At 43.7% G+C, this 20,789-nt stretch overlaps 2 protein-coding genes across 2 annotated transcripts in view; one reads left to right on the forward strand and one right to left on the reverse strand.

Annotated features, from left to right (window-relative positions):
- The window catches only part of LOC310997934 (uncharacterized protein), a 266,892-nt gene that overhangs the window by 118,715 nt on the left and 127,388 nt on the right, over positions 1–20,789 (reverse strand). The window lies entirely within an intron of this gene.
- Positions 1–20,789, forward strand: part of slc30a6 (solute carrier family 30 member 6) — a 71,446-nt gene that overhangs the window by 2,906 nt on the left and 47,751 nt on the right. The window contains exon 4 of the mRNA XM_083987756.1: positions 9,238–9,322. Within this exon, the coding sequence (XP_083843882.1) occupies positions 9,238–9,322 (85 nt within the window). The remainder of the gene's footprint in view (positions 1–9,237; positions 9,323–20,789) is intronic.

The raw sequence follows: 20,789 nt of genomic DNA on the forward strand, positions 1-20,789 counted from the left end.
CCGCTCTGTGGTCTGTGTTTTTTACTTTACAATCCCATTAGAGTCTAAGCTGAGTGGATTCAGTGTCTCTCACACACACAGAGTCAGAGTCGGACCCAAACACCTGCAGCAGGCAGCTCTAATCCTGTTTCCTACTGGGTCACCATGTTCCAGTCAAACAGCAGCAGCAGCAGCAGCAGCAGCAGCAGATGAAGCTGTGACAGTGAAACTGACTTGTGATCTGTGACTTGTTACTTTCTGATCTGGCTCCTTTTCACCTGTTGGCATCGTGTTAAATTAACTTTTTACCTCATCGGCCATCGGATAGTGACCTCCAGAAATTTACCGGCCAAATGAAAAAAATCATGCCTTGTTTGACTAAAAGTAATCGCCTTAGGTTTTTATTATAAGAATCCAACTTAAAGCAGAAGTAAGTGATCCGGTCGTTTTGGCTAATGCTGCGTTCCAGGCAGGCTTTTGAAACCGTAAATTACAGCTTCAAGTCACAACTTACGACTTTGTAGCGTTCCAGGCAACCCACTCGTGTTTCTCCGACCTGTTTTACCTGTGAAAGTCACTATAACGGCCACTCGTAACTTCTGACCCGTGAACTCGTACCAGATCGAACTGGTATGACTTCACATGTCGGAAAAACACGAGTTACGAGTTTCCTTGAACGCACCATAACAGTCCTCGTCCCTACGTCACCACATTCACGGCGTTCCTTGGCTGCACACACAGCCCTGCATGCCGTTCTCTCTCCTCATTGGATAAAAACTGTAGGATACGATAAATGTTTTCTCCTCGACTCAGAGCAGAGCAGAGTGACTGACAGACCCGTGTTTCAGTCCAAACACTCTACAGAAGTGATTGCTGTCGGAAGATATAACTATTTAAGACTTATATTAACACAAATATATCACTTACTTCTGCTTTAAGCAACATTTAAAAAGCTGCACATCCTGGCAGCCGAGAGTGTGACTGTCAGGTTGTTGTCCCTCCTCTGTTAAATATAAAAGGAGGCAGAAAATCACAGGACACGTCTGTTCTGTCCTGAAATGTGTGTTTCTTTTCTATAACACCAGTTATCTTAATACTTAATCTGGGTTTGGTTTTATCTGAAGTTATTTGGGTTAATTCTTTTGTATGCGCTATTAGCTACAGTCTCCTGGAAATTATCTGGTGACATAATGGCATACACATATAGATATAGAATATCTATTTTTTATATATAGAATAATGAAAACAAACGATTAATAGCACAATTTATTTACATCATACACATCTAATTACTCAAATGTCACTAATTATTTGAATTTTTTTACCAAGAAATCTGGAAATTAGGGTCTGGAAAAAGTCTGGCATTTTGAAATTTCAAATGTGTAGGAACTCTGTAACACACATTCTACATCTGGGAGGCGACGTCTTTCCACATCTGGGCTTCCTTCACCTTTCAGACGGGGCAGAGAGACACAAGCTGAGGGAGGCAAGCTGTTGCTATGTGCCAGATTGAGGTTTGTTCAACCGCTGCCTGCACTGCAGTTTATAATTAGGTGGATGATGAGCAATAAACCCAGATAAGATGGACAGAACAGAACCCGGACGGTTCACATCGGGGTTTTGTTCATCCTGTTATAAGCCTGTGCATATTCTCATTTGTCCAGGTCATAGTATCTCAAAGGAATTTTAAATGGAAAGCAACTGGACTTGGTTATTTGTCTAGGAAGACGTTTCACCTCTCATCCAAGAGGCTTCATTATACAACCAAGGTCCATGTGCAAGATGCCAAGTGTCCTGCTGGCTGTTTAAAGTGCTGCTGCATGATAATGTGTGATCATAACACAGGTACTGATCTGTTTTCACCTTAGAAAGAGAACAGGAAACGACAACAACAATAGAGTTTGTCCTCATTTCACTCAACAAAACAAAACAACAAGTTCATTTTTCTGTCTAAAATGAGAGTTTATGGAGAAAAGAAAACAGGGACAGATGTAGAGAGGAGCTGAAAAATTACAGAGAAAACACTGGAGACATGATAATGAACCAGAAAGGAGCTCAGACATTATTGTTTTGTGTGTGTGTGTGTGTGTCAGCGTTATTGTGCTGTAATCCACTTTGAGCACACACTGGTGGGGGGTCCTGCTTCCCCATAGAGCCTTGGATTGGATTACACGGTGTCGTACACAGCTTAGGGACCAAACATAGTTCAAACCGGAGAAAGCTGAGATCTGCTTCCTCAGCACCTCGACAACTCAGCAACTCAGTCCTCGTCACGGCTCCTCGTCTCCTCGTCTCCCTCCGCGGCGTCAAATGAAACAAACCGATAAAACGTCTCGGTCCGACGTCTGAGTCCAGGTTCAGTTCAGGTTCTGCAGCTCGATACAGAACCAGAACCAGGACCAGGAGGAGAAACATCCAGAGCTTCACCGAGGAGCCTGGACTTGAACTTGAGGTCCTTGAAGATGCTTCACCTTCGGGCTGCACGATTCATTTTCATCATCATCGCCATCGGCATCGCGATAATCCAATCCAGTCCAACTTTATTCGTTGAACACTTCCAAAGTGAATAACAAATAAAAAGCATAAGAAATATATTATTTAATAATAATAATAATAATTTACCTGTGAAAGTCACTATAACGGCCACTCGTAACTTCCGACCCGTGAACTCGTACCAGATCGAACTGGTACGACTTCACAGGTCGGAAAAACACAAGTTACGAGTTTCCTTGAACGCACCATAACAGTCCTCGTCCCTACGTCACCACATTCACGGCGTCCCATGGCTGCACACACAGCCCTGCATGCCGTTCTCTCTCCTCATTGGATAAAAACTGTAGGATACGAGAAAAGTTTTCTCCTCGGCTCAGAGCAGAGCAGAGTGACTGACAGACCCGTGTTTCAGTCCAAACACTCTATGTAAGTGATTGCTGTCGGAAGATATAACTATTTAAGACTTATATTAACACAAATATATCACTTACTTCTGCTTTAATTAATTGTGGCGTTTAATACCGCGATTAATTGTGAAAACAAATAATCGTGACATCCCTACTAGTTTCTGATCAGGTCTGTGATTGACAGCGAGTGGAACAAACAGGAGATCTGAACTGTGACTGGAGGACGGGGCGGTGACGACCAGGTGGCGTCTCCTTTCTGCTGCAACTCCACAGTTCACAGGCCGCCACCTTCGCCGTTGCCGCCGTTGCCGTGGCTTCATTATGTAAGCGTGTTGTTTATTTTGAGCGGAGAACACAGCTGCCCTGGAGACACGGAGCCCTGATGGCTCAGACCGGAGCAGAGGAGGAGCAGGAGAGGACGTTTCTCTGTGTTACCGCAGCCACCGGGAGCAAAGCGTGTCGCGGTGGCGTGCTGCAGGTTTCAATGGCTTCAAAACATCAAACAAACAAACAAAAAAAAACCACAATCCCCCTCTCCTCCTCCTCCTCCTCCTCCTCCTCCTCCTCAGACGGTCACACGAGTCGGTGACACAGTTTCTGCTCCATGATGATGATGATGATGATGATGCGTCAGCTCGGCGGCGCTCCACAGTGGTGGACAGTAACGAAGTAAATTTACTTGAGTACTGTACTTAAGTACATATCCAGAGGATTTGTACTTTACTTGAGTATTAGATTTCTTTGGTACTTATTACTCTTACTTGAATACATTTCCAAGACAAATATTTTTACTTTTACTCAAGTTAAAGGGACAACGAGGAGTTTTATATTTGGTTATAAAAAAGTCTCACGTTAATGTGGATGAATCTACGTTACCACTTGTTAATGGTCCATTTTAGATAAATCTATGGTTTTGTCTCTATGGTTATTTTGTTATTATTAGTGGTGGTGGAAATGCTGAATCTCCGTTTATGGTGAGAACTACGACGGTATGTGATCGTCTTCCAACCTCTGACTTTAATTCTTGATGAATGAAAACATGAGTCTGTCTTGCGCCGGTCGAAGAATTCTACGGTGCGCGGAGGCTCATAAATGTAGTGTGAAAACACTTCGCTTTTCCAAAACTCCTCGTTGTCCCTTTAAAGCAGAAGTAAGTGATCCGGTGGTTTTGTCTAACTTCCTGTCAGCAGATGGAGTTAGCAGTCCCCGCCCTCGTCCCTACGTCACCACATTCACGCTCATCCCTTGGCTGCACACACAGAGAGGACTGCCCCTTTATGCCGTTCTCTCTCCTCATTGGATAAAGGTTGTAGGATACAAGGAAAGTTTTCTCCTCGGCTCAGAGCAGAGCAGAGTGACTGACAGACCCGTGTTTCAGACCAAACACTCTATAGAAGTGATTGCTGTCGGAAGATACAACTATTTAAGACTTATATTAACACAAACATTCACCTTACTTGAATGTACTCTGTCCATCTCTGGCGCTCCATGATGATGTAATCAGGCCTGGCAGTGGGGGGGAGGGAGGGAGAGGGGGGGTGGTTACTGTTTGATCCAGTACCTGGTGACTGAGCCGCTGTCACTCCAATGTCACATGTAACCTCAATACGCCGGCACGCCGTGACGCCGCCGCCGCCACTGACGGACAGACGGGGGCAGCAGAGCGTCACCATCAGATCAGACCGCCGCCGCCGCCGCTGCCGTGCACGCTCCTCCTCCTCCTCCTCCTCCTCCTCCTCCTCCTCCTCCTCCTCCTGCTGCAGGCGCCGTGTGTGTGTGTGTTAGTGTGTGAATGGGGGGTTGGGAAATGTTTTGGGCCGAGTGCTGTCTCTCTGTTTGCACACACAGTCTCACACACACACACACACACGAGAGAGAGCACACACACACACACACACACGATAGAGAGAGCACACACACACACACACACACACACACACACACACTGTGGGTCTCCCATGCCTGTCGCTGGCTAGTGCTGTCACCAGACGCCCCAGCGCTGTCATAACACAGCACACCACAGTAATTGTAGATTTCACAGCACTCGGCGCTCCCCACCCCGGCATATGACTCCAACACGAAGTGACAGGCCAGGACACACACACACACATATATATACACACACACACACACACACACACACACACATACACATATTCGTTCCCTTGTTCCATTTCTTTTTTTCCTCTCCCTCTGACACACTCTCTCTCTCTCTCTCTCTCTCTCTCTCTCTGCTCAGAGGGCGAGTTTAGATTCAAGGTTTTATTTTTTCCTTCATTGAAGTTTCCTCTGGATTCACGTGGAGCAGCAGCTGAATGAGCATCAGCTCATAGGAACCACTGATGATAAAGATCTGTAGTCTACAACCAAACTAAAATAGCAGAGGCAGGGCGTTACCATGGCGACCAACCGACCAACGCGTAACATTTATATACAACATTATTATTATTATTATTATACGTATGTAGTTGTATACGTACGTACCAGAAGTCGAGTTGAGCCAGAAGTAAAAAAACAAACAGTGAATCGGATCGGTTCAGTTGGATCAACGGTCTGGTAAAATGAACCAATCAGCACACAGCATCCTAGAACCGAGATCTAACAATGCTGGTGATTGGCTGCTCATTTTGTATGAACACATTTTGATTGGTTAATGGAGATGGATGGATGGATAGATTGGAAGATAGGGTGTGTTTGAAATCGCATACTAAATACTTCCATACTACATACTTCTATACTACATGTTAAATTGATGAAAACGGCCGTGTTTTTGTTTTTAGATGTCTTGGTCATATCAAATTATACTTATAATTAGTTTATTACAAAATGTAGATTGAAACATTAATGTAGACTACTGTTTGTTTTTTTACTCGCCTATGTGTTAAAGCAGATATCAGCTTCACGGCCGTTTCGGCTAATGCTGCGTTCAAGGCAGGCTTTTGAAACCGTAAGTTACAGCTTCAAGTCACAACTACGACTTGGTAGCGTTCCAGGTAACCCGTAGCTCGTGTTTTTACCATCCTGTTGTCTGTGAAAGTTCCCTATAACGGCCACTCGTAACTTCCGACCCGTGAACTCGTACCAGATCGAACTGGTATGACTTCACAGGAAGGAAAAACACAAAGTACGAGTTTCTTTGAACGCACCATGAGTTAGCAGCCCCCGCCCTTGTCAGGCATCAATTGGTCCTCGTGCTACGTCACCACATTCACGCGCATCCCTTGGCTGCACACACAGCCCTTCATGCCGTTCTCTCTCCTCATTGGATAACACTTGTATCCCACAAGGAAAATTTTCTCCTCGGGTTACAGCAGAGCAGAGTGACGGAGAGACTCGTGTTTAGGCTGAAATACTTCATGTAAGTGATTGCTGACGGAAAATAGGACTATTTAGGACTTATATTAACAAAAACATTCCACTGATATCTGCTTTAATATTTATCTGTAAAGAATCCTCAATGATGCTATTAATGTGGGTGATCTATAAATGTCCTTTAATTATTGAAAATACCACACTTGCTCATTCACCAACAATGCAGAGATGTCAGTTCTTGGGCGCTTTTGCAAAACCCATATTCCTCCACCAGGAGGCGCTTCCATTGGACCAATGCTGTCCTTACTCTCTTTACCAGCGCTCTAGATGTAGCTAGCTTGAAGCCGCCGTTTTGACTGATCTCATCCCGTTAACGGTATTTGACTGCTCAAGATGCCTTACTGGAGAGTTTACTCACATTTGTACTGTTGCGGCGATTGAAAGACAGACAGACAGACAGGTGTCATCTCCCAGTGCACGCAGAAAAAAAGATCAACTATCGATCGATAGATGGATGATGATGATGGTTTGATTCATGTTTTAAAATGCTTTAAGAAACCATCAGCAGTGTCTTTAGTGACATCAATGTTTGTTTGTATAGATTAGTGTTCAGTCTGATCGGTAATATCGTTAACCATCGTTTAACAGGTGTGAATGAGGTCATGTGACTTTATATGTCTGATAATAAGAGGAGCTGCTCTGTCTCAGTCTGCTCTCTGCTCACTGACCTTCCCCTCAGCAGCGGCTTCTGTGATCGACTCATTCAGACCGGAGCCGACACGTTAGGCCACACACAGCCTGAGCTGAACCGGGTCAGACTGGGTCAGACCGGGCCAGGCGGCGCTCACTTTTGCAGAATTCACAAAAAATCCCCGACAGAGCGAGTCTCAGTCGCCCGGGAGGGAAACTCACTCTCTCTCTTGTCCTGCAGCCAAAACCCGGCAGCTCCCAATCGGTTTGTAGGTTTGGATTTAGATCAGACGGCAGCTGGTCACCTGCCAGGGAGTCTGCTGCAGGACCTGACTGACTGCCAGGGAAACCCCGTACAACAGGGGGGGGGGGGGCAGTTGTATAATGTGGAGGACGGTTGAGTCATCAGGTCGGTCACATCTGGATCTGTCAACAGGGAGTTTCTGACTGAACTACAGCTGGACGATTGATCAATGTATCAGAATCTCAACATGGAAATAACACAAACTGTGTCACAACAAACTATAAATGAATATAAAAAACACCATCATTTTTTATGTTTTACGGTGAGAGTTTGTTAATTCCAATCAGAATTGATTCTCATACACAATATCTGCTCTAAGTTTTAATGTTCAAGGTCAGAGGTCAAAGGTTACAGATGAGAATGAAGTAGTTCACATTCATTTCATCTTTTGTTTTTGAAGTTTTGTTTTGGTTCTATCATCCGTCTTCAGACCCAAATCACACGAGTTGCATCTAAAACTAGAAGTAAAATAACAAAACAATATTGAGATTTAGGGCTGTCCTAAACAATTATATTTCTCCCGATTAATCTATCCACAAACCTACACAACTCAAAAACAAAACAGGTCCAAATCTTAATTTTCGTTGCTAAAAATAAATTTTTAGTTTCCTGCATTACCCAACCAATATCCATCCTCAACCTCAACTACAAACATACACTAAAAAGTTATTTCCCTGATCCTTTGTTGCTCTCAGCATTTTCAAGTTTGTACTTTTCAATTATGTTATTTTTAAACATTTATTTTAAATGAGAAACATTTCTGCTCTCTTTAATATCTTCTGTACGGATATGCACATAACTTTTCAACGTGGTACGAGTATACGGTTGCTTTAACTTCCCTCTCCCTCTTTGGTTGTTCCCTCCCTCCCTCTCTTTCCCCAAACATCTTTTGGATATTTCCTGGAAGTAGATTGTGCATTGCTTTTAGAAAAAGTTTAGAAACAGTAGATTGGTACGTTCATAGTACCCCACATTATACACTATTCTTATTCCACGCTTCTGCATGACATACAGTATATCGTGTGTAGGGTGCTTTTATATGTGTTACCCCAAACTTCGGCACAGTAGGTCAGATAAGGAAGAACAAGAGTACAAGTATACAATGAGTGTAGTGATCTATAATTGAGCATGTCGTGTCTTGTCTTACATGAAATACCTATTGTGCGTGACACTGCAGGATAAAGTGAAGTTAGAAGAGTGTGAATCCAAAAGCTGCTGTACTAGGGACTGTGAATATAGTTCCTGGTGGAGGGATACAAAACGCACGACTCATCTCACCTGTCGGCTCAGGTGAATAACGAAGACAGAGAACGGGTGGATGCATGAGACACTGAGTAGATGTTTGTATGAAAGCTCTTTCAGAATAAAGGTAGATGTTTTAATTAAAGCTCCTTCAGAATAAAGGTAGATGTTTTAATTAAAGCTCCTTCAGAATAAAGGTAGACGTTTGTATTAAAGCTCCTTCAGAATAAAGGTATAGACTTCTGTATTAAAGCTCCTTCAGAATAAAGGTATAGACTTCTGTATTAAAGCTCCTTCAGAATAAAAGTAAACATCTGTATCAAAGCTCCTTCAGAATAAAAGTAAACATCTGTATCAAAGCTCCTTCAGAATAAAAGTAAACATCTGTATCAAAGCTCCTTCAGAATAAAAGTAAACATCTGCATTAAAGCTCCTTCAGAATAAAAGTAAACATCTGTATCAAAGCTCCTTCAGAATAAAAGTAAACATCTGTATCAAAGCTCCTTCAGAATAAAAGTAAACATCTGTATTAAAGCTCCTTCAGAATAAAAGTAAACATCTGTATTAAAGCTCCTTCAGAATAAAGGTAGAGTGTGAATCCAAAAGCTGCTGTACTAGGGACTGTGAATATAGTTCCTGGTGGAGGGATACGAACGCACGACTCATCTCACCTGTCGACTCAGGTGAATAACGAAGACAGAGAACAGGTGGACGTATGAGACACTGAACCGGACTTGAACCGGACTCAAACCTGAGTGTGTTCCTGTTGTTTAACGGTTGTTTGTGTTGTGTTTGTTGTGTGTTTTGCAGTCGTGGACGATCCTGCTGTTCGGATCACTCAACCTGCTGTGCACCGGCTGTCTGCTGATGTGGTGCAGCTCCACCAACAGCATGGGTGAGTACACACACACACACACACACACACACACACACACACACACACACACACACACATAAAACAAACACAGTGACAGTGTGAGATGCAGATGGACACATGCAAAGTGACACACACACACGGACGGACGCTCGCAGACTGACAGCGACACACACGTGAAGCAAAGAAAACACGTTAACAGGCGGAGATACCTGTCTACACACACACACACACACACACACAGCCCAGAATGATTGACAGGTACACACACACACACACACAAATTGAACCCCCTCGTGTGTGTGTGTGTGTGTGTGTGTGTGTGTGTGTGTGTGTGTGTGCGCTGCAGCTTTTAACACACACTGTGAACAAGTCTTTAGGAAGTGTGTTAGCAGTGTTGTCTCACCACAGGGGTTCAGACTGATCCTGCTGCTGCTGCTGGTGTGTGTGTGTGTGTGTGTGTGTGTGTGTGTGTGTGTGTGTGTGTGTGTGTGTGTGTGTGTGTGTCTGTGTGTGTGTGTTGGGTCACTTCAGTCAAAATATGGCACTTTAAAGGGCAAGTTGAAGAAACAGAGTCCTTCACAGCAGCTGCTTTTACCCGCCGGTGCTTCAACACAGAGAACACATCTGTCATAGTGACATAGTGCTCTTTGTTCCTGTCCTCGTCTCTAAAGCTCCTTCACAATAAAGGTAGATGTTCATATTAAAGCTCCTTCAGAATAAAGGTAGATGGTCGTATTAAAGCTCCTTCAGAATAAAGGTAGATGTTTGTATCAAAGCTCCTTCAGAATAAAGGTAGATGGTCGTATTAAAGCTCCTTCAGAATAAAGGTAGATGTTTGTATTAAAGCTCCTTCAGAATAAAGGTAGATGGTCGTATTAAAGCTCCTTCAGAATAAAGGTAGATGTTTGTATTAAAGCTCCTTCAGAATAAAGGTAGATGTTTGTATTAAAGCTCCTTTAGAATAAAGGTAGATGTTTGTATTAAAGCTCCTTCAAAATAAAGGTAGATGTTTGTATTAAAGCTCCTTCAAAATAAAGGTAGATGTTTGTATTAAAGCTCCTTCAGAATAAAGGTAGACTTCTGTATTAAAGCTCTTTCAGAATAAAGGTAGACGTTCGTATTAAAGCTCTTTCAGAATAAAGGTAGAAGTTCATATTAAAGCTCCTTCAGAATAAAGGTAGACTTCTGTATTAAAATTCCTTCACAATAAAGGTAGAAGTTCATATTAAAGCTCCTTCAGAATAAAGGTAGACTTCTGTATTAAAATTCCTTCACAATAAAGGTAGAAGTTCATATTAAAGCTCCTTCAGAATAAAGGTAGACTTCTGTATTAAAATTCCTTCACAATAAAGGTAGAAGTTCATATTAAAGCTCCTTCAGAATAAAGGTAGACTTCTGTATTAAAATTCCTTCACAATAAAGGTAGAAGTTCATATTAAAGCTCCTTCAGAATAAAGGTAGACTTCTGTATTAAAATTCCTTCACAATAAAGGTAGAAGTTCATATTAAAGCTCCTTCAGAACAAAGGTAGACTTCTGTATTTAAGCTCCCTCAGAATAAAAGTAAACATCTGTATTGAAGCTCTTTCAAAATAAAGGTAATAATAAAAATAAATACATAGATGATGTGATGTTAGTTTACATCAATATGGTGTTGCTATGGCGTCTCCATAGAAACACAACACTAGTGGCGTTGACAATGCACAACAGTGTCATGAGTCGTGACACATTTTACGTTTGTCAAGCAAAGCGGCTGAAAGCTCCTGTGGATTTTGATATCGACCATGGACACATTAAGATATTGATGACGATTGATGATGATGATGAAGGTGATGATGATGATGATGATGATGAAGACGATGATGAAGATGCTGTGGTTATTTATCCTGATGAAGAGTTTCCGTGTCCGACAGCTGGAAACATTAAGTCGTGACAGTTTTCAGCTTTAAAGTCTTTGAATAAATGCATGAAATATTTTTTTGTCACTGGCTCCGAGAAAATCAGTGTTGGTCTTAACTGTGTGTGTGTGTGTGTTTCTCTGTGTGTGTGTGTGTGTGTATATAGTATATACTATGTGTGTGTGTCTGTGTGTGTGTGTGTGTGTGTGTTGGGGCAGCAGCACTTAAAACCATTTCTCTGCCTCAGCTGAGCTGTCCACTGGCTTCGCTCTGGACGCTGTGACAAGCTTATATTTAGGACTAAGAGACACACACACACACACACACACACACACATAGGCCAACAAACATAAATTCAGACTCACACACACACACACACACACACACACACACACACACACACACACACACACACACACACACACACACACACACACACACACACACACACACACACACACACAGCGAGTTAGCAGGACTCTCAGGTATCAGGGAGCAGATTTAAAGGTTAAAGAGGAAGAAGTCGGTTTATTGTAACGTCGGCCTGGTTCGTTCGTGATGCGTTCAGGGTCGCTTCATCATCTCTCTCTCTCTCTCTCTCTCTCTCTCTCTCTGTTGCTCTCTGTCTCTCTCTCTCTCTCTCTCTCTGAGACAGTTGTGCGTACAGATGTGCGTGCGGTGTGTTTATGGTCAGTGTGGCTCTTGTCTGCCACCAACATTAAATCCTCTCAGGGATCTCATCGCTCAGGAGAAAGAACAACATGCAACCTTAGACCCTGCAAACACTGCAGCATCTCCCTCTCTCTCACACACACACACACACACACTGATACACACACACTGACACACACACTGATACACACACAGACACACACACACACAGAGATCGAGGCGGTGGCGTCGGGTGTCGCGCAGACAGGAAGTGCAGGACAGCGGTATCGAACACACGGTGGGAAGGCGACACCGCCGTCGATACTCGGCCCCCGATGAGAACAGAGCAGACAGAGGCCGAGTCTCAATACTGTCAGTCAGGGTCCTGATCGGAGCACACACACACACACACACACACACACACACACACACACACACACACACAGACACACAGTCAGTCAGATGTACTGTACTGACTGTGTGTGTGTCGGGGCCAATGAGATCTCCTCCTTCTTTAGCTGTCGGCTAAAAAACAGTGATGATGTCGAGCGTTCAGTGTTTGTGTTCCACCTCATTAGACACACACACATACACACACACACATATATATATATATGTATATGTATATATGTGTGTGTGTGTGTGTGCATTTACATGTCGACACTTTCAGACGTTCTTAACTCTCCGTGCAGCAGAACTGAGGTCAAAGGTCACGAAGTTCCTGCTGTGTGTTCACTGATTCATCTTTTCATTTGTTTGTGTGATAAAAAAAAATGTTTTAAAGAGGAACTCTGCAGGATTTCCACCTTAACTCAGCTCCTTGCGTCCCTTAAAGGGATAGTTCAACATTTTGTCAATACCATAATCCCTATAGTCATAGCAGTAGGTTCGTTACCTTTAATTGTCGGTGCAAGCTATTTTTAGAACGGCGGAGCAGAGCCGTGAGCTGCTCAGAGCTACGCTACGGAGGCTCATTATGGGATTTCTTGGTTTCCCTCATCAGACTCATCAAATACACAATCCAACAACTCCACAACGCTCTGGTGGACAAGTTGTGACCTGCACATTCACCACACTATGAGATAATAACACAACGTTACCACACAGAGTTGTTTTAGAGGGAAATACAGAGACTGTTGATGAAAAACTGTCCCTGAAGGCAACACGCATCAGCGGTTTTGCATGAATTTCCCTCTAAAACAACTCTGTCTGGTAACGTTGTGTTATTATCTCATAGCGTGGTGAATGTGCAGGTCACAACTTGTCCACCAGAGCGTTGTGGAGTTGTTGGATTGTGTATTTGATGAGTTTGATGATGAGGGAAACCAAGAAATCCCATAATGAGCCTCCGTAGCGTAGCTCTGAGCAGCTCACGGCTCTGCTCCGCCGTTCTAAAAACAGCTTGCACCGACAATTAAAGGTAACGAACCTACTGCTATGACTATAGGGATTATGGCAATGGGGCCAATTTGCCAAACTGTTGAACTATCCCTTTAACTAGTTCCAGGGAGAATGGAGCGTCTCTTGGCTGAAAACCAACCTTGTAAGATCAGAGCCTCCGACCCGGTGTCCCAGCTCTCGTCTCCATGGCGACACCACCACACAAACGTAACCTGTAATCTCTTGTTGATGACAGATAAGACTACACAGATATACACATGGTGACATGGTAGATGATAAATAACCTTATCCACCGCTCCATGGATCGATTTCTCATTGAAAACAAATGCACATGGAGGAGAGGAGGGTTAGAGACACCACACCTTATCTTTTTTTCCACCTGCAGTGTAATATTACCGTTATGTTACGTCTTTATTTGAATTCATCCTTAAACAAGCTGAGCATCAGTTCGTTCCTTCCTGAGTCTGTGGGTTGAATTCAGAAGCTGCAGCAGATTTTATTTTATTTCATTTCATTTTAGGGGCAGCTCGGTCAGTCGGAACGGTTGGCGTGTGTGCAAAATGTGTACATCCAACGCCTCCAGTGCATTTCTGCCTGTAGTTTAAATGAAGCATAACCCACATATACACACACACATTGCGCACACACACACACACATGCACACACACGCTCACACATCCTCGTTGACCCCCCTTTGCAAGTCTAATACCATGTTCTGGAGCAACTGCCACACTGACGCAGACAAAACCTCATATGGACAAACTGTACATTCCTGCTCTCTGCTGCAGGAGCACACACACGCATGGACACACACACACGGACACAAACACACACACACACAGAGAGACACACACACACAGACGCTGCTCTGGCCCCATTAGCTCATGACTAACGGCTTAACAGACGTGTAAACACACACACACACACACAGTAGTACAGCTCTGTGTTTGCTGTCAGTCTGTTTGCAAACACACGCACACATGCACGCCCACACACACACACACACACACACACACTGGGTACAGAGCGGTATAGACTTCATGGTGCAGTGAGGCGGTTAACCCTTGGTCGACCCGTGAAGCAGCCGAAAGAGATAATCAGACTGCAGCTTATCCAGACCCAGTGTTCTGCTCCCATTTCCTCTGTGTGTGTGTGTGTGTGTGTGTGTTAGCGGAGAGAACATGGGACCAGATTGCGGTGTGTGTGTGTGTGTGTGTTGTGTGTGTGTGTACATATACATTTACTTCCGGCCCAGTGGCTGCAGAGGGAACATGCTGCAGACGGTATTTCTCTCTACACGTGTTTTCTGTGAAGATTCACATGAGCTTTAAAGTTTAAAGTGTAAAAGACGGTGACGACGTGTGTGAGTCGAGTCGACCTCGGCCTCGGGGTCACAAACATGACATGATGACATCACCATGACCTCATTGTTTCTGTTTATTTTCATTAACCAGATGATTAACTCTTTGAGATGCAAGATAAGATCTCTGGTCGGGGCTGAATCCTAAATATACACTTTATTTATACAGCACAGTGATTTACATGCAAGACATAGAGCACTGAATGGTTAAAGGGATAGTTCAACATTTAGGCAAATTGGCCCATTGCCATAATCCCTTTAGTCATAGCAGTAGGTTCGTTACCTTTAATTGTCGGTGCAAGCTATTTTTAGAACGGCGGAGCAGAGCCGTGAGCTGCTCAGAGCTACGCTACGGAGGCTCATTATGGGATTTCTTGGTTTCTAACTCATCATCAAACTCATCAAATACACAATCCAACAACTCCACAACGCTCTGGTGGACAAGTTGTGAGCTGCACATTCACCACGCTATGAGATAATAACACAACGTTACCACACAGAGTTGTTTTAGAGGGAAATTCATGCAAAACTGCTGATGCACGTTGCCTTCAGGGACAGTTTTTCATCAACAGTCTCTGTATTTGTAAAATGACGTTTCGATTGTCACGTAATCGCGCGTCACATAACACTTTTTTTTATTAACGCTGGGTTTTAAAAATGCTGCTCATTTCGGGCTTTTCTCTTGGCGTCACATCCAGCTTTGACCAATCAGCTTTTTATTCCGCGTTTAGACGAGCGTTTTTTGGGGGGAAATCTGCGTGCAAACGGTGACGCAGGAGTTTGTGGAATTGGACATGTTTGCTATTATTTCCCAGTACTGGCGCGACCCTGTGGCGTAAATGTGAACAGATCAGAGTTTTACGTTTTTACCCTTTAGACGGGAACACGAAGGTGGAGTGTGCAGCTGGAGGAATGAAAGCTGACAGTTTAAAACCACTGCTACTGTTTAACAGGTCATTTAAAATAAGACTAAAGGCCGTTAATGTTGAGATGCCGACACGTCGTTCTGCAGCTGGAAAAACACAAACTGCTTCCTGTTCCTGTCGTCGCTTTGATTCGACTCCACTGTTTAAATCTACAGAGTTTTAATTGACTCTCTGTTACACTGTGTCTGTGTGTGTGTCTGTGTGTGTGTGTGTGTGTGTCTAAGTGCTGTTTAAGCAGAGTCGTTGTTGCACTGTTGCTGAAACTGAAGCTGATGATGATTCTACAGAAGTTACAGTGTGTGTGTGTGTGTTTGTGTGTGTGTCGTATCAAATTGTGCAGCGAACAACTGGATCAACTTTCAGCGTTTTACAAAGGAACGACATCAGCTCTTTGTCTCTCACACACACACGCACGGACGCGCACACACACACACACACACACACACACACACACACACACACACACACACACACACACACACACACACACACACACACACACACACACACACACACACACACACACTCAGCAGCCTTTTAGACATCTTGGTGTCCGTCTTCATCTGTTCTCTTTTTTCCTGTGCGACACACACACACACACACACTTATTATTATTGTCAGAGAAATAATCACGTATTACGATCATCACGATTATTATGCATCAATAAATTTCACAACACTATGAATGCGTAAAATCAAATATAGTCAAAATATAATGACATTACTAATCTCTTAATGTAGGACCAGTTATTAATAAGAGTTTGAAATATTTAAGTCATTAATTGTCATCTATACCAAATGTTTAAGTTTATTTTAATCTTTTTTTAAAATTACAAATGACACGCTAACATTTAAATTCCCACCAATTCAGTGTTACGTTAGATAAATGGACCAGTATCTGTGCATCTTCTTTTACTTTGGCGCCACATCTGCCGATACGGTTCCAATATAATCTTTTTCAGAAAGTAGGGCTGACCCGATTATCATATTTTGATAATCGAAGCTTCGCAGACATAAAATCGATTTTAATCGAAGCTTCGGCGGCCGGTGGGGTGCGCGACCGTAACGTCTGACAGGGGGGGGGGCGTGCGCGAGCGAGCTGAAATAATGTAAGTAATGGCAAACAAACACTGCATATCTCCAAAATCAGGCAGGTTTCCAGGATGCCAAGTAGCCTACTCATTTTAATGTAACAACTGCCGATGAGAACCGGTGTCAAAAAGGGAAAAAGGAGGAAAAAAAAAAATCGATCACGGACTTTCATGATCGATTACCATGGCAACGAACGAAGCTTCGAAGCTTCGAATTTTTTGGGTCAGCCCTATCGGAAAGTAACGGTATTTAGGAATCTTTACGATCAATTAATTGTGGCGTTTAATACCGCGATTTTCAGAACCACATTCATTACAATATTTGTTTTAAATTGTACCCAAAAAAACCCCCACAACTTTGCCCATGTGGTAATCTGTCTACGCCTGTGATGGAAACACAGCGTGTGTGTGTGTGTGGGTGTGTGTGTGCGCTCAGTGTTTGTGTTCATATCTGTGAGTTTGTTTGTTTGTGTCTCGTTGGAGGAGCTGAGAATCTCTGTCCTCACAACTATAGGAAGACAACATCTGTGCTCTGAGCTGTGTGTGTGTGTGTGTGTGTGTGTGTGTGTGTGTGTGTGTGTGTGTGTGTATGTGTTACTGTGTGTGTGTTTGTGTGTTGTCCCCAGGGCTTGTGTGTTCCTGTGTGTCAGAACACAGCTGGTGAAGCAGTCCGTCCCATAGGGGCTTCAGTACAGCACACACACACTCACTCACTCACTAACTCTGTGTGTGTGTGTGTGTCTGTGTGTGTCTGTGTGTGTGCGCCACCACATCTGCTTTGCTGTGTGTGTACGACTCGATCACTGACGATGTCTGTGAATCTGCTCCTGTGGGAGTTACAGACTGTTACAGACACGTTTACTGCACAAACAGACAGATTCATTACTGGCATCAGTACATTGATGATGATTAGAGGTTATTAAATAGGCTAGTGATTAGAGTTTTAAAAAATTATGTTTATAGTTGATAAAATATGTAGGGCTGCCCCCGACCAAAGATTTTGTTGGTCGACCAGTAGTCGTCACTTATGGCGATTAGTCGACTAATCGACCCCCCACCTTGACGCAAAAAAAAAAAAAAAAAAAAAAAATTAATTAATTTTTTTTTTTTTTTTTTTTTTTTTTTTTTTTTTTTGCTGCCCGCGGTCAGGTTGAGAATTAATTAATTAATGCTCGTGACTCCGGCCGTGTTGGGTCCGAGATTCAACAACAAGCCGGTCGGGTTTCACCGTTATTACCGGCAGAATGCCCGTTTATCACCAATAAACACAGTAGATGAGGAGGGTAAAAAGTTACTGAGCTCAGGCTGTGACGGAGGTGCGGGGGGGTCCGCGGCGTGGAGCGGTGCGGGCATAGACATGTCTATGGGTGCGGGTCTCTGACTGCAGCGGGGACTATCATGGATCTGCTCCGTGACACTGAGACTGACCGCCGGTGAGCGCTGTGGGACGGGACCGGGGCTCAGACAGCACCCGCTAATGGTGACAGCGGTGATACGAGAGAGACTGCCGTGCCGTGTAAAAAAAAAAAAAAAAAAGTGTCACGTCACGACTTCCTGTATCTGGCCCTTCAAAATAAAAGCCCCATAACCTTTCCTATGCAGTTCAGTCATTGATGTTGGCTTAATTTTGACAAGACACGGCTCCAAATATATATATTTTTTTTCCTGCGACCAATCGACCAATGAAATTTTGGTTGGCTAATGATTTTTTGGTCGACCAGTGCTTGGTCGACTATTTGGGGGCAGCCCTAAAAATATGATTATAGCTTATAAAATGATGTTTATAGTTTATAAAATTATGATTATAGTTTATTAAAAGATGATTATAACTTATAAAGTCATGATTATAGTTTTTATATGATGATTATAGTTAATGAAATGATGATTATAGTGTATAAATGACAATTTTGGTTAATAAAATGATAATAGTTTATAAAAAGATGATTATAACTTATAAAGTGATGATTATAGTTTATTAAATTGTGATAAACGTTAAAGCAGAAGTGATCCGGTCGTTTTGGCTAATGCTGCGTTCCAGGCAGGCTTTTGAAACCGTAAATTACAGCTTCAAGTCACAACTTACGACTTTGTAGCGTTCCAGGCAACCCACTCGTGTTTTTCCGACCTGTTTTACCTGTGAAAGTCACTATAACGGCCACTCGTAACTTCTGACCTGTGAACTCGTACCAGATCGAACTGGTACCACTTCTCAGGTCGGAAAAACACGAGTTACGAGCTGCCTTGAACGCACCATAACAGTCCTCGTCCCTACGTCACCACATTCACGGCGTCCCTTGGCTGCACACACAGCCCTGCATGCCGTTCTCTCTCCTCATTGGATAAAACTTGTAGGATACGATAAATGTTTTCTCCTCGGCTCAGAGCAGAGCAGAGGGACTGAGAGACCCGTGTTTCAGTCCAAACACTCTATGTAAGTGATTGCTGTCGGAAGATATAACTATTTAAGACTTATATTAACACAAATATATCGCTTACTTCTGCTTTAATGAAATGATGATTATAGTGTATAAATGACAATTTTGGTTAATAAAATGATAATCGTTTATAAAAAGATGATTATAGTTTATAAAGTGATGATTATAGTTTATTAAATTGTGATAATAGTTAATAAAATGGCAATAATAGTTTATACAATGATAATTATAGTTTATTAAATGTCATAAACCAGTGAAATAATATTAATACTAATGTTAGGAACGATATGAGGGAGGAGCTGCTGTTCTTCATGTTCACCTCAGAGTTAGTTTCACCGTGTCGACACATGATGTTATATTGATCATCATCATCTTCATCATCAGGGGCCTGGGGGGTCAGGGGTCAGAGGTCAGGTGGTTTAACATGTCAGAGCAGCTGTTGCTGAGGCGACCAGAGATTCACCTCATCCACTGTGTCAGTGTGTGTGTTACTGTAGTGAAGCCGTGTGTTTGTGTGTTTGTTGTGTTAATATTAATAAACTGTGTGTGTCTGTGTGTGTGTGTGTGTGTGTGTGTGTGTCCTCAGGTCGAGTGTCATGTTTCTCCCTCGGTGCTCAGCAGTGTCAGCACTGGGCCGAGGTCCCACTCTCCTCTTCATCCTCCTCTTCATCCTCCTCCTCTTTTTACATCACTCCATCCTCCACTCCCTGGTCCGACTGCTCCTCCTCCTCTTCTCTCTTCTCTCTCCTCCTCCTCTCTTCCTCCTCCTCCTCTCTCTTCCTCCTCCTCTCTCCTCTTCCTCCTCCTCCTCCTCTCTCTTCCTCCTCCTCTCTCCTCTTCCTCCTCCTCCTCCTCTCTCTTCCTCCTCCTCCTCCTCCTCCTCCCCCTCTTGTCCCCCCTCCTCCTCCTCCTCCTCCTCTCTCCTCCTCCCCTTCCTCCTCTCTCCTCCTCTTCCTCTCTCCTCTCCCTCCTCCTCCTCTTCCTCTCTCCTCCTCCTCCTCCTCCTCCTCCTCCTCCTCCTCCTCCTCCTCCTCCTCCTCCTCCTCCTCCTCCTCCTCTCTCCTCCTCCCCTTCCTCCTCTCTCCTCTCCCTCCTCCTCCTCTTCCTCTCTCCTCCTCCTCCTTCTCCTCCTCCTCCTCCTCCTCCTCCTCCTCCTCTCTCCTCCTCCCCTTCCTCCTCTCTCCTCTCCCTCCTCCTCCTCTTCCTCTCTCCTCCTCCTCCTTCTCCTCCTCCTCCTCCTCCTCCTCCTCCTCCTCCTCCTCCTCCTCCTCAGGGATCTTCCTCACCGCAGCAGTTGAGGCGTTCGATAGAAGCTTTTAGTTTACATCTGCAGCCCAGAGCTGACACCACCACCGTGTGTGTGTGTGTGTGTGTGTGTGTGTGTGTGTGTGTCTGTGTTTGTGTGTCTATGACTGTGTGTGTGTGTGTGTGTCTGTGTGTGTGTGTGTGTCTATGACTGTCTCTGTGTGTGTGTGTGTGTGTCTCTCTGTGTGTGTGTGTGTGTGTCACTGTGTGTGTGTGTGTGTGTGTGTGTGTGTGTGTGTGTGTGTGTGTGTGTGTGTGTGTCTCGGTTTACTGTTTACCGGAACCAGTGACACTAAGCTGCTATTTGCTGTGGTTAGCACATCCACCTCCTGTGTGTGTGTGTGTGTGTGTTTGATTCATTTCCATATATAATTATCCTATTGGACCAATATTCAGTTATTGATTAGATGTGACATCAG

Source organism: Trachurus trachurus, assembly GCF_905171665.1.
Source record: "Trachurus trachurus genome assembly, chromosome: 15".
In the NCBI taxonomy this organism is placed as follows: Eukaryota; Metazoa; Chordata; class Actinopteri; order Carangiformes; family Carangidae; genus Trachurus; species Trachurus trachurus.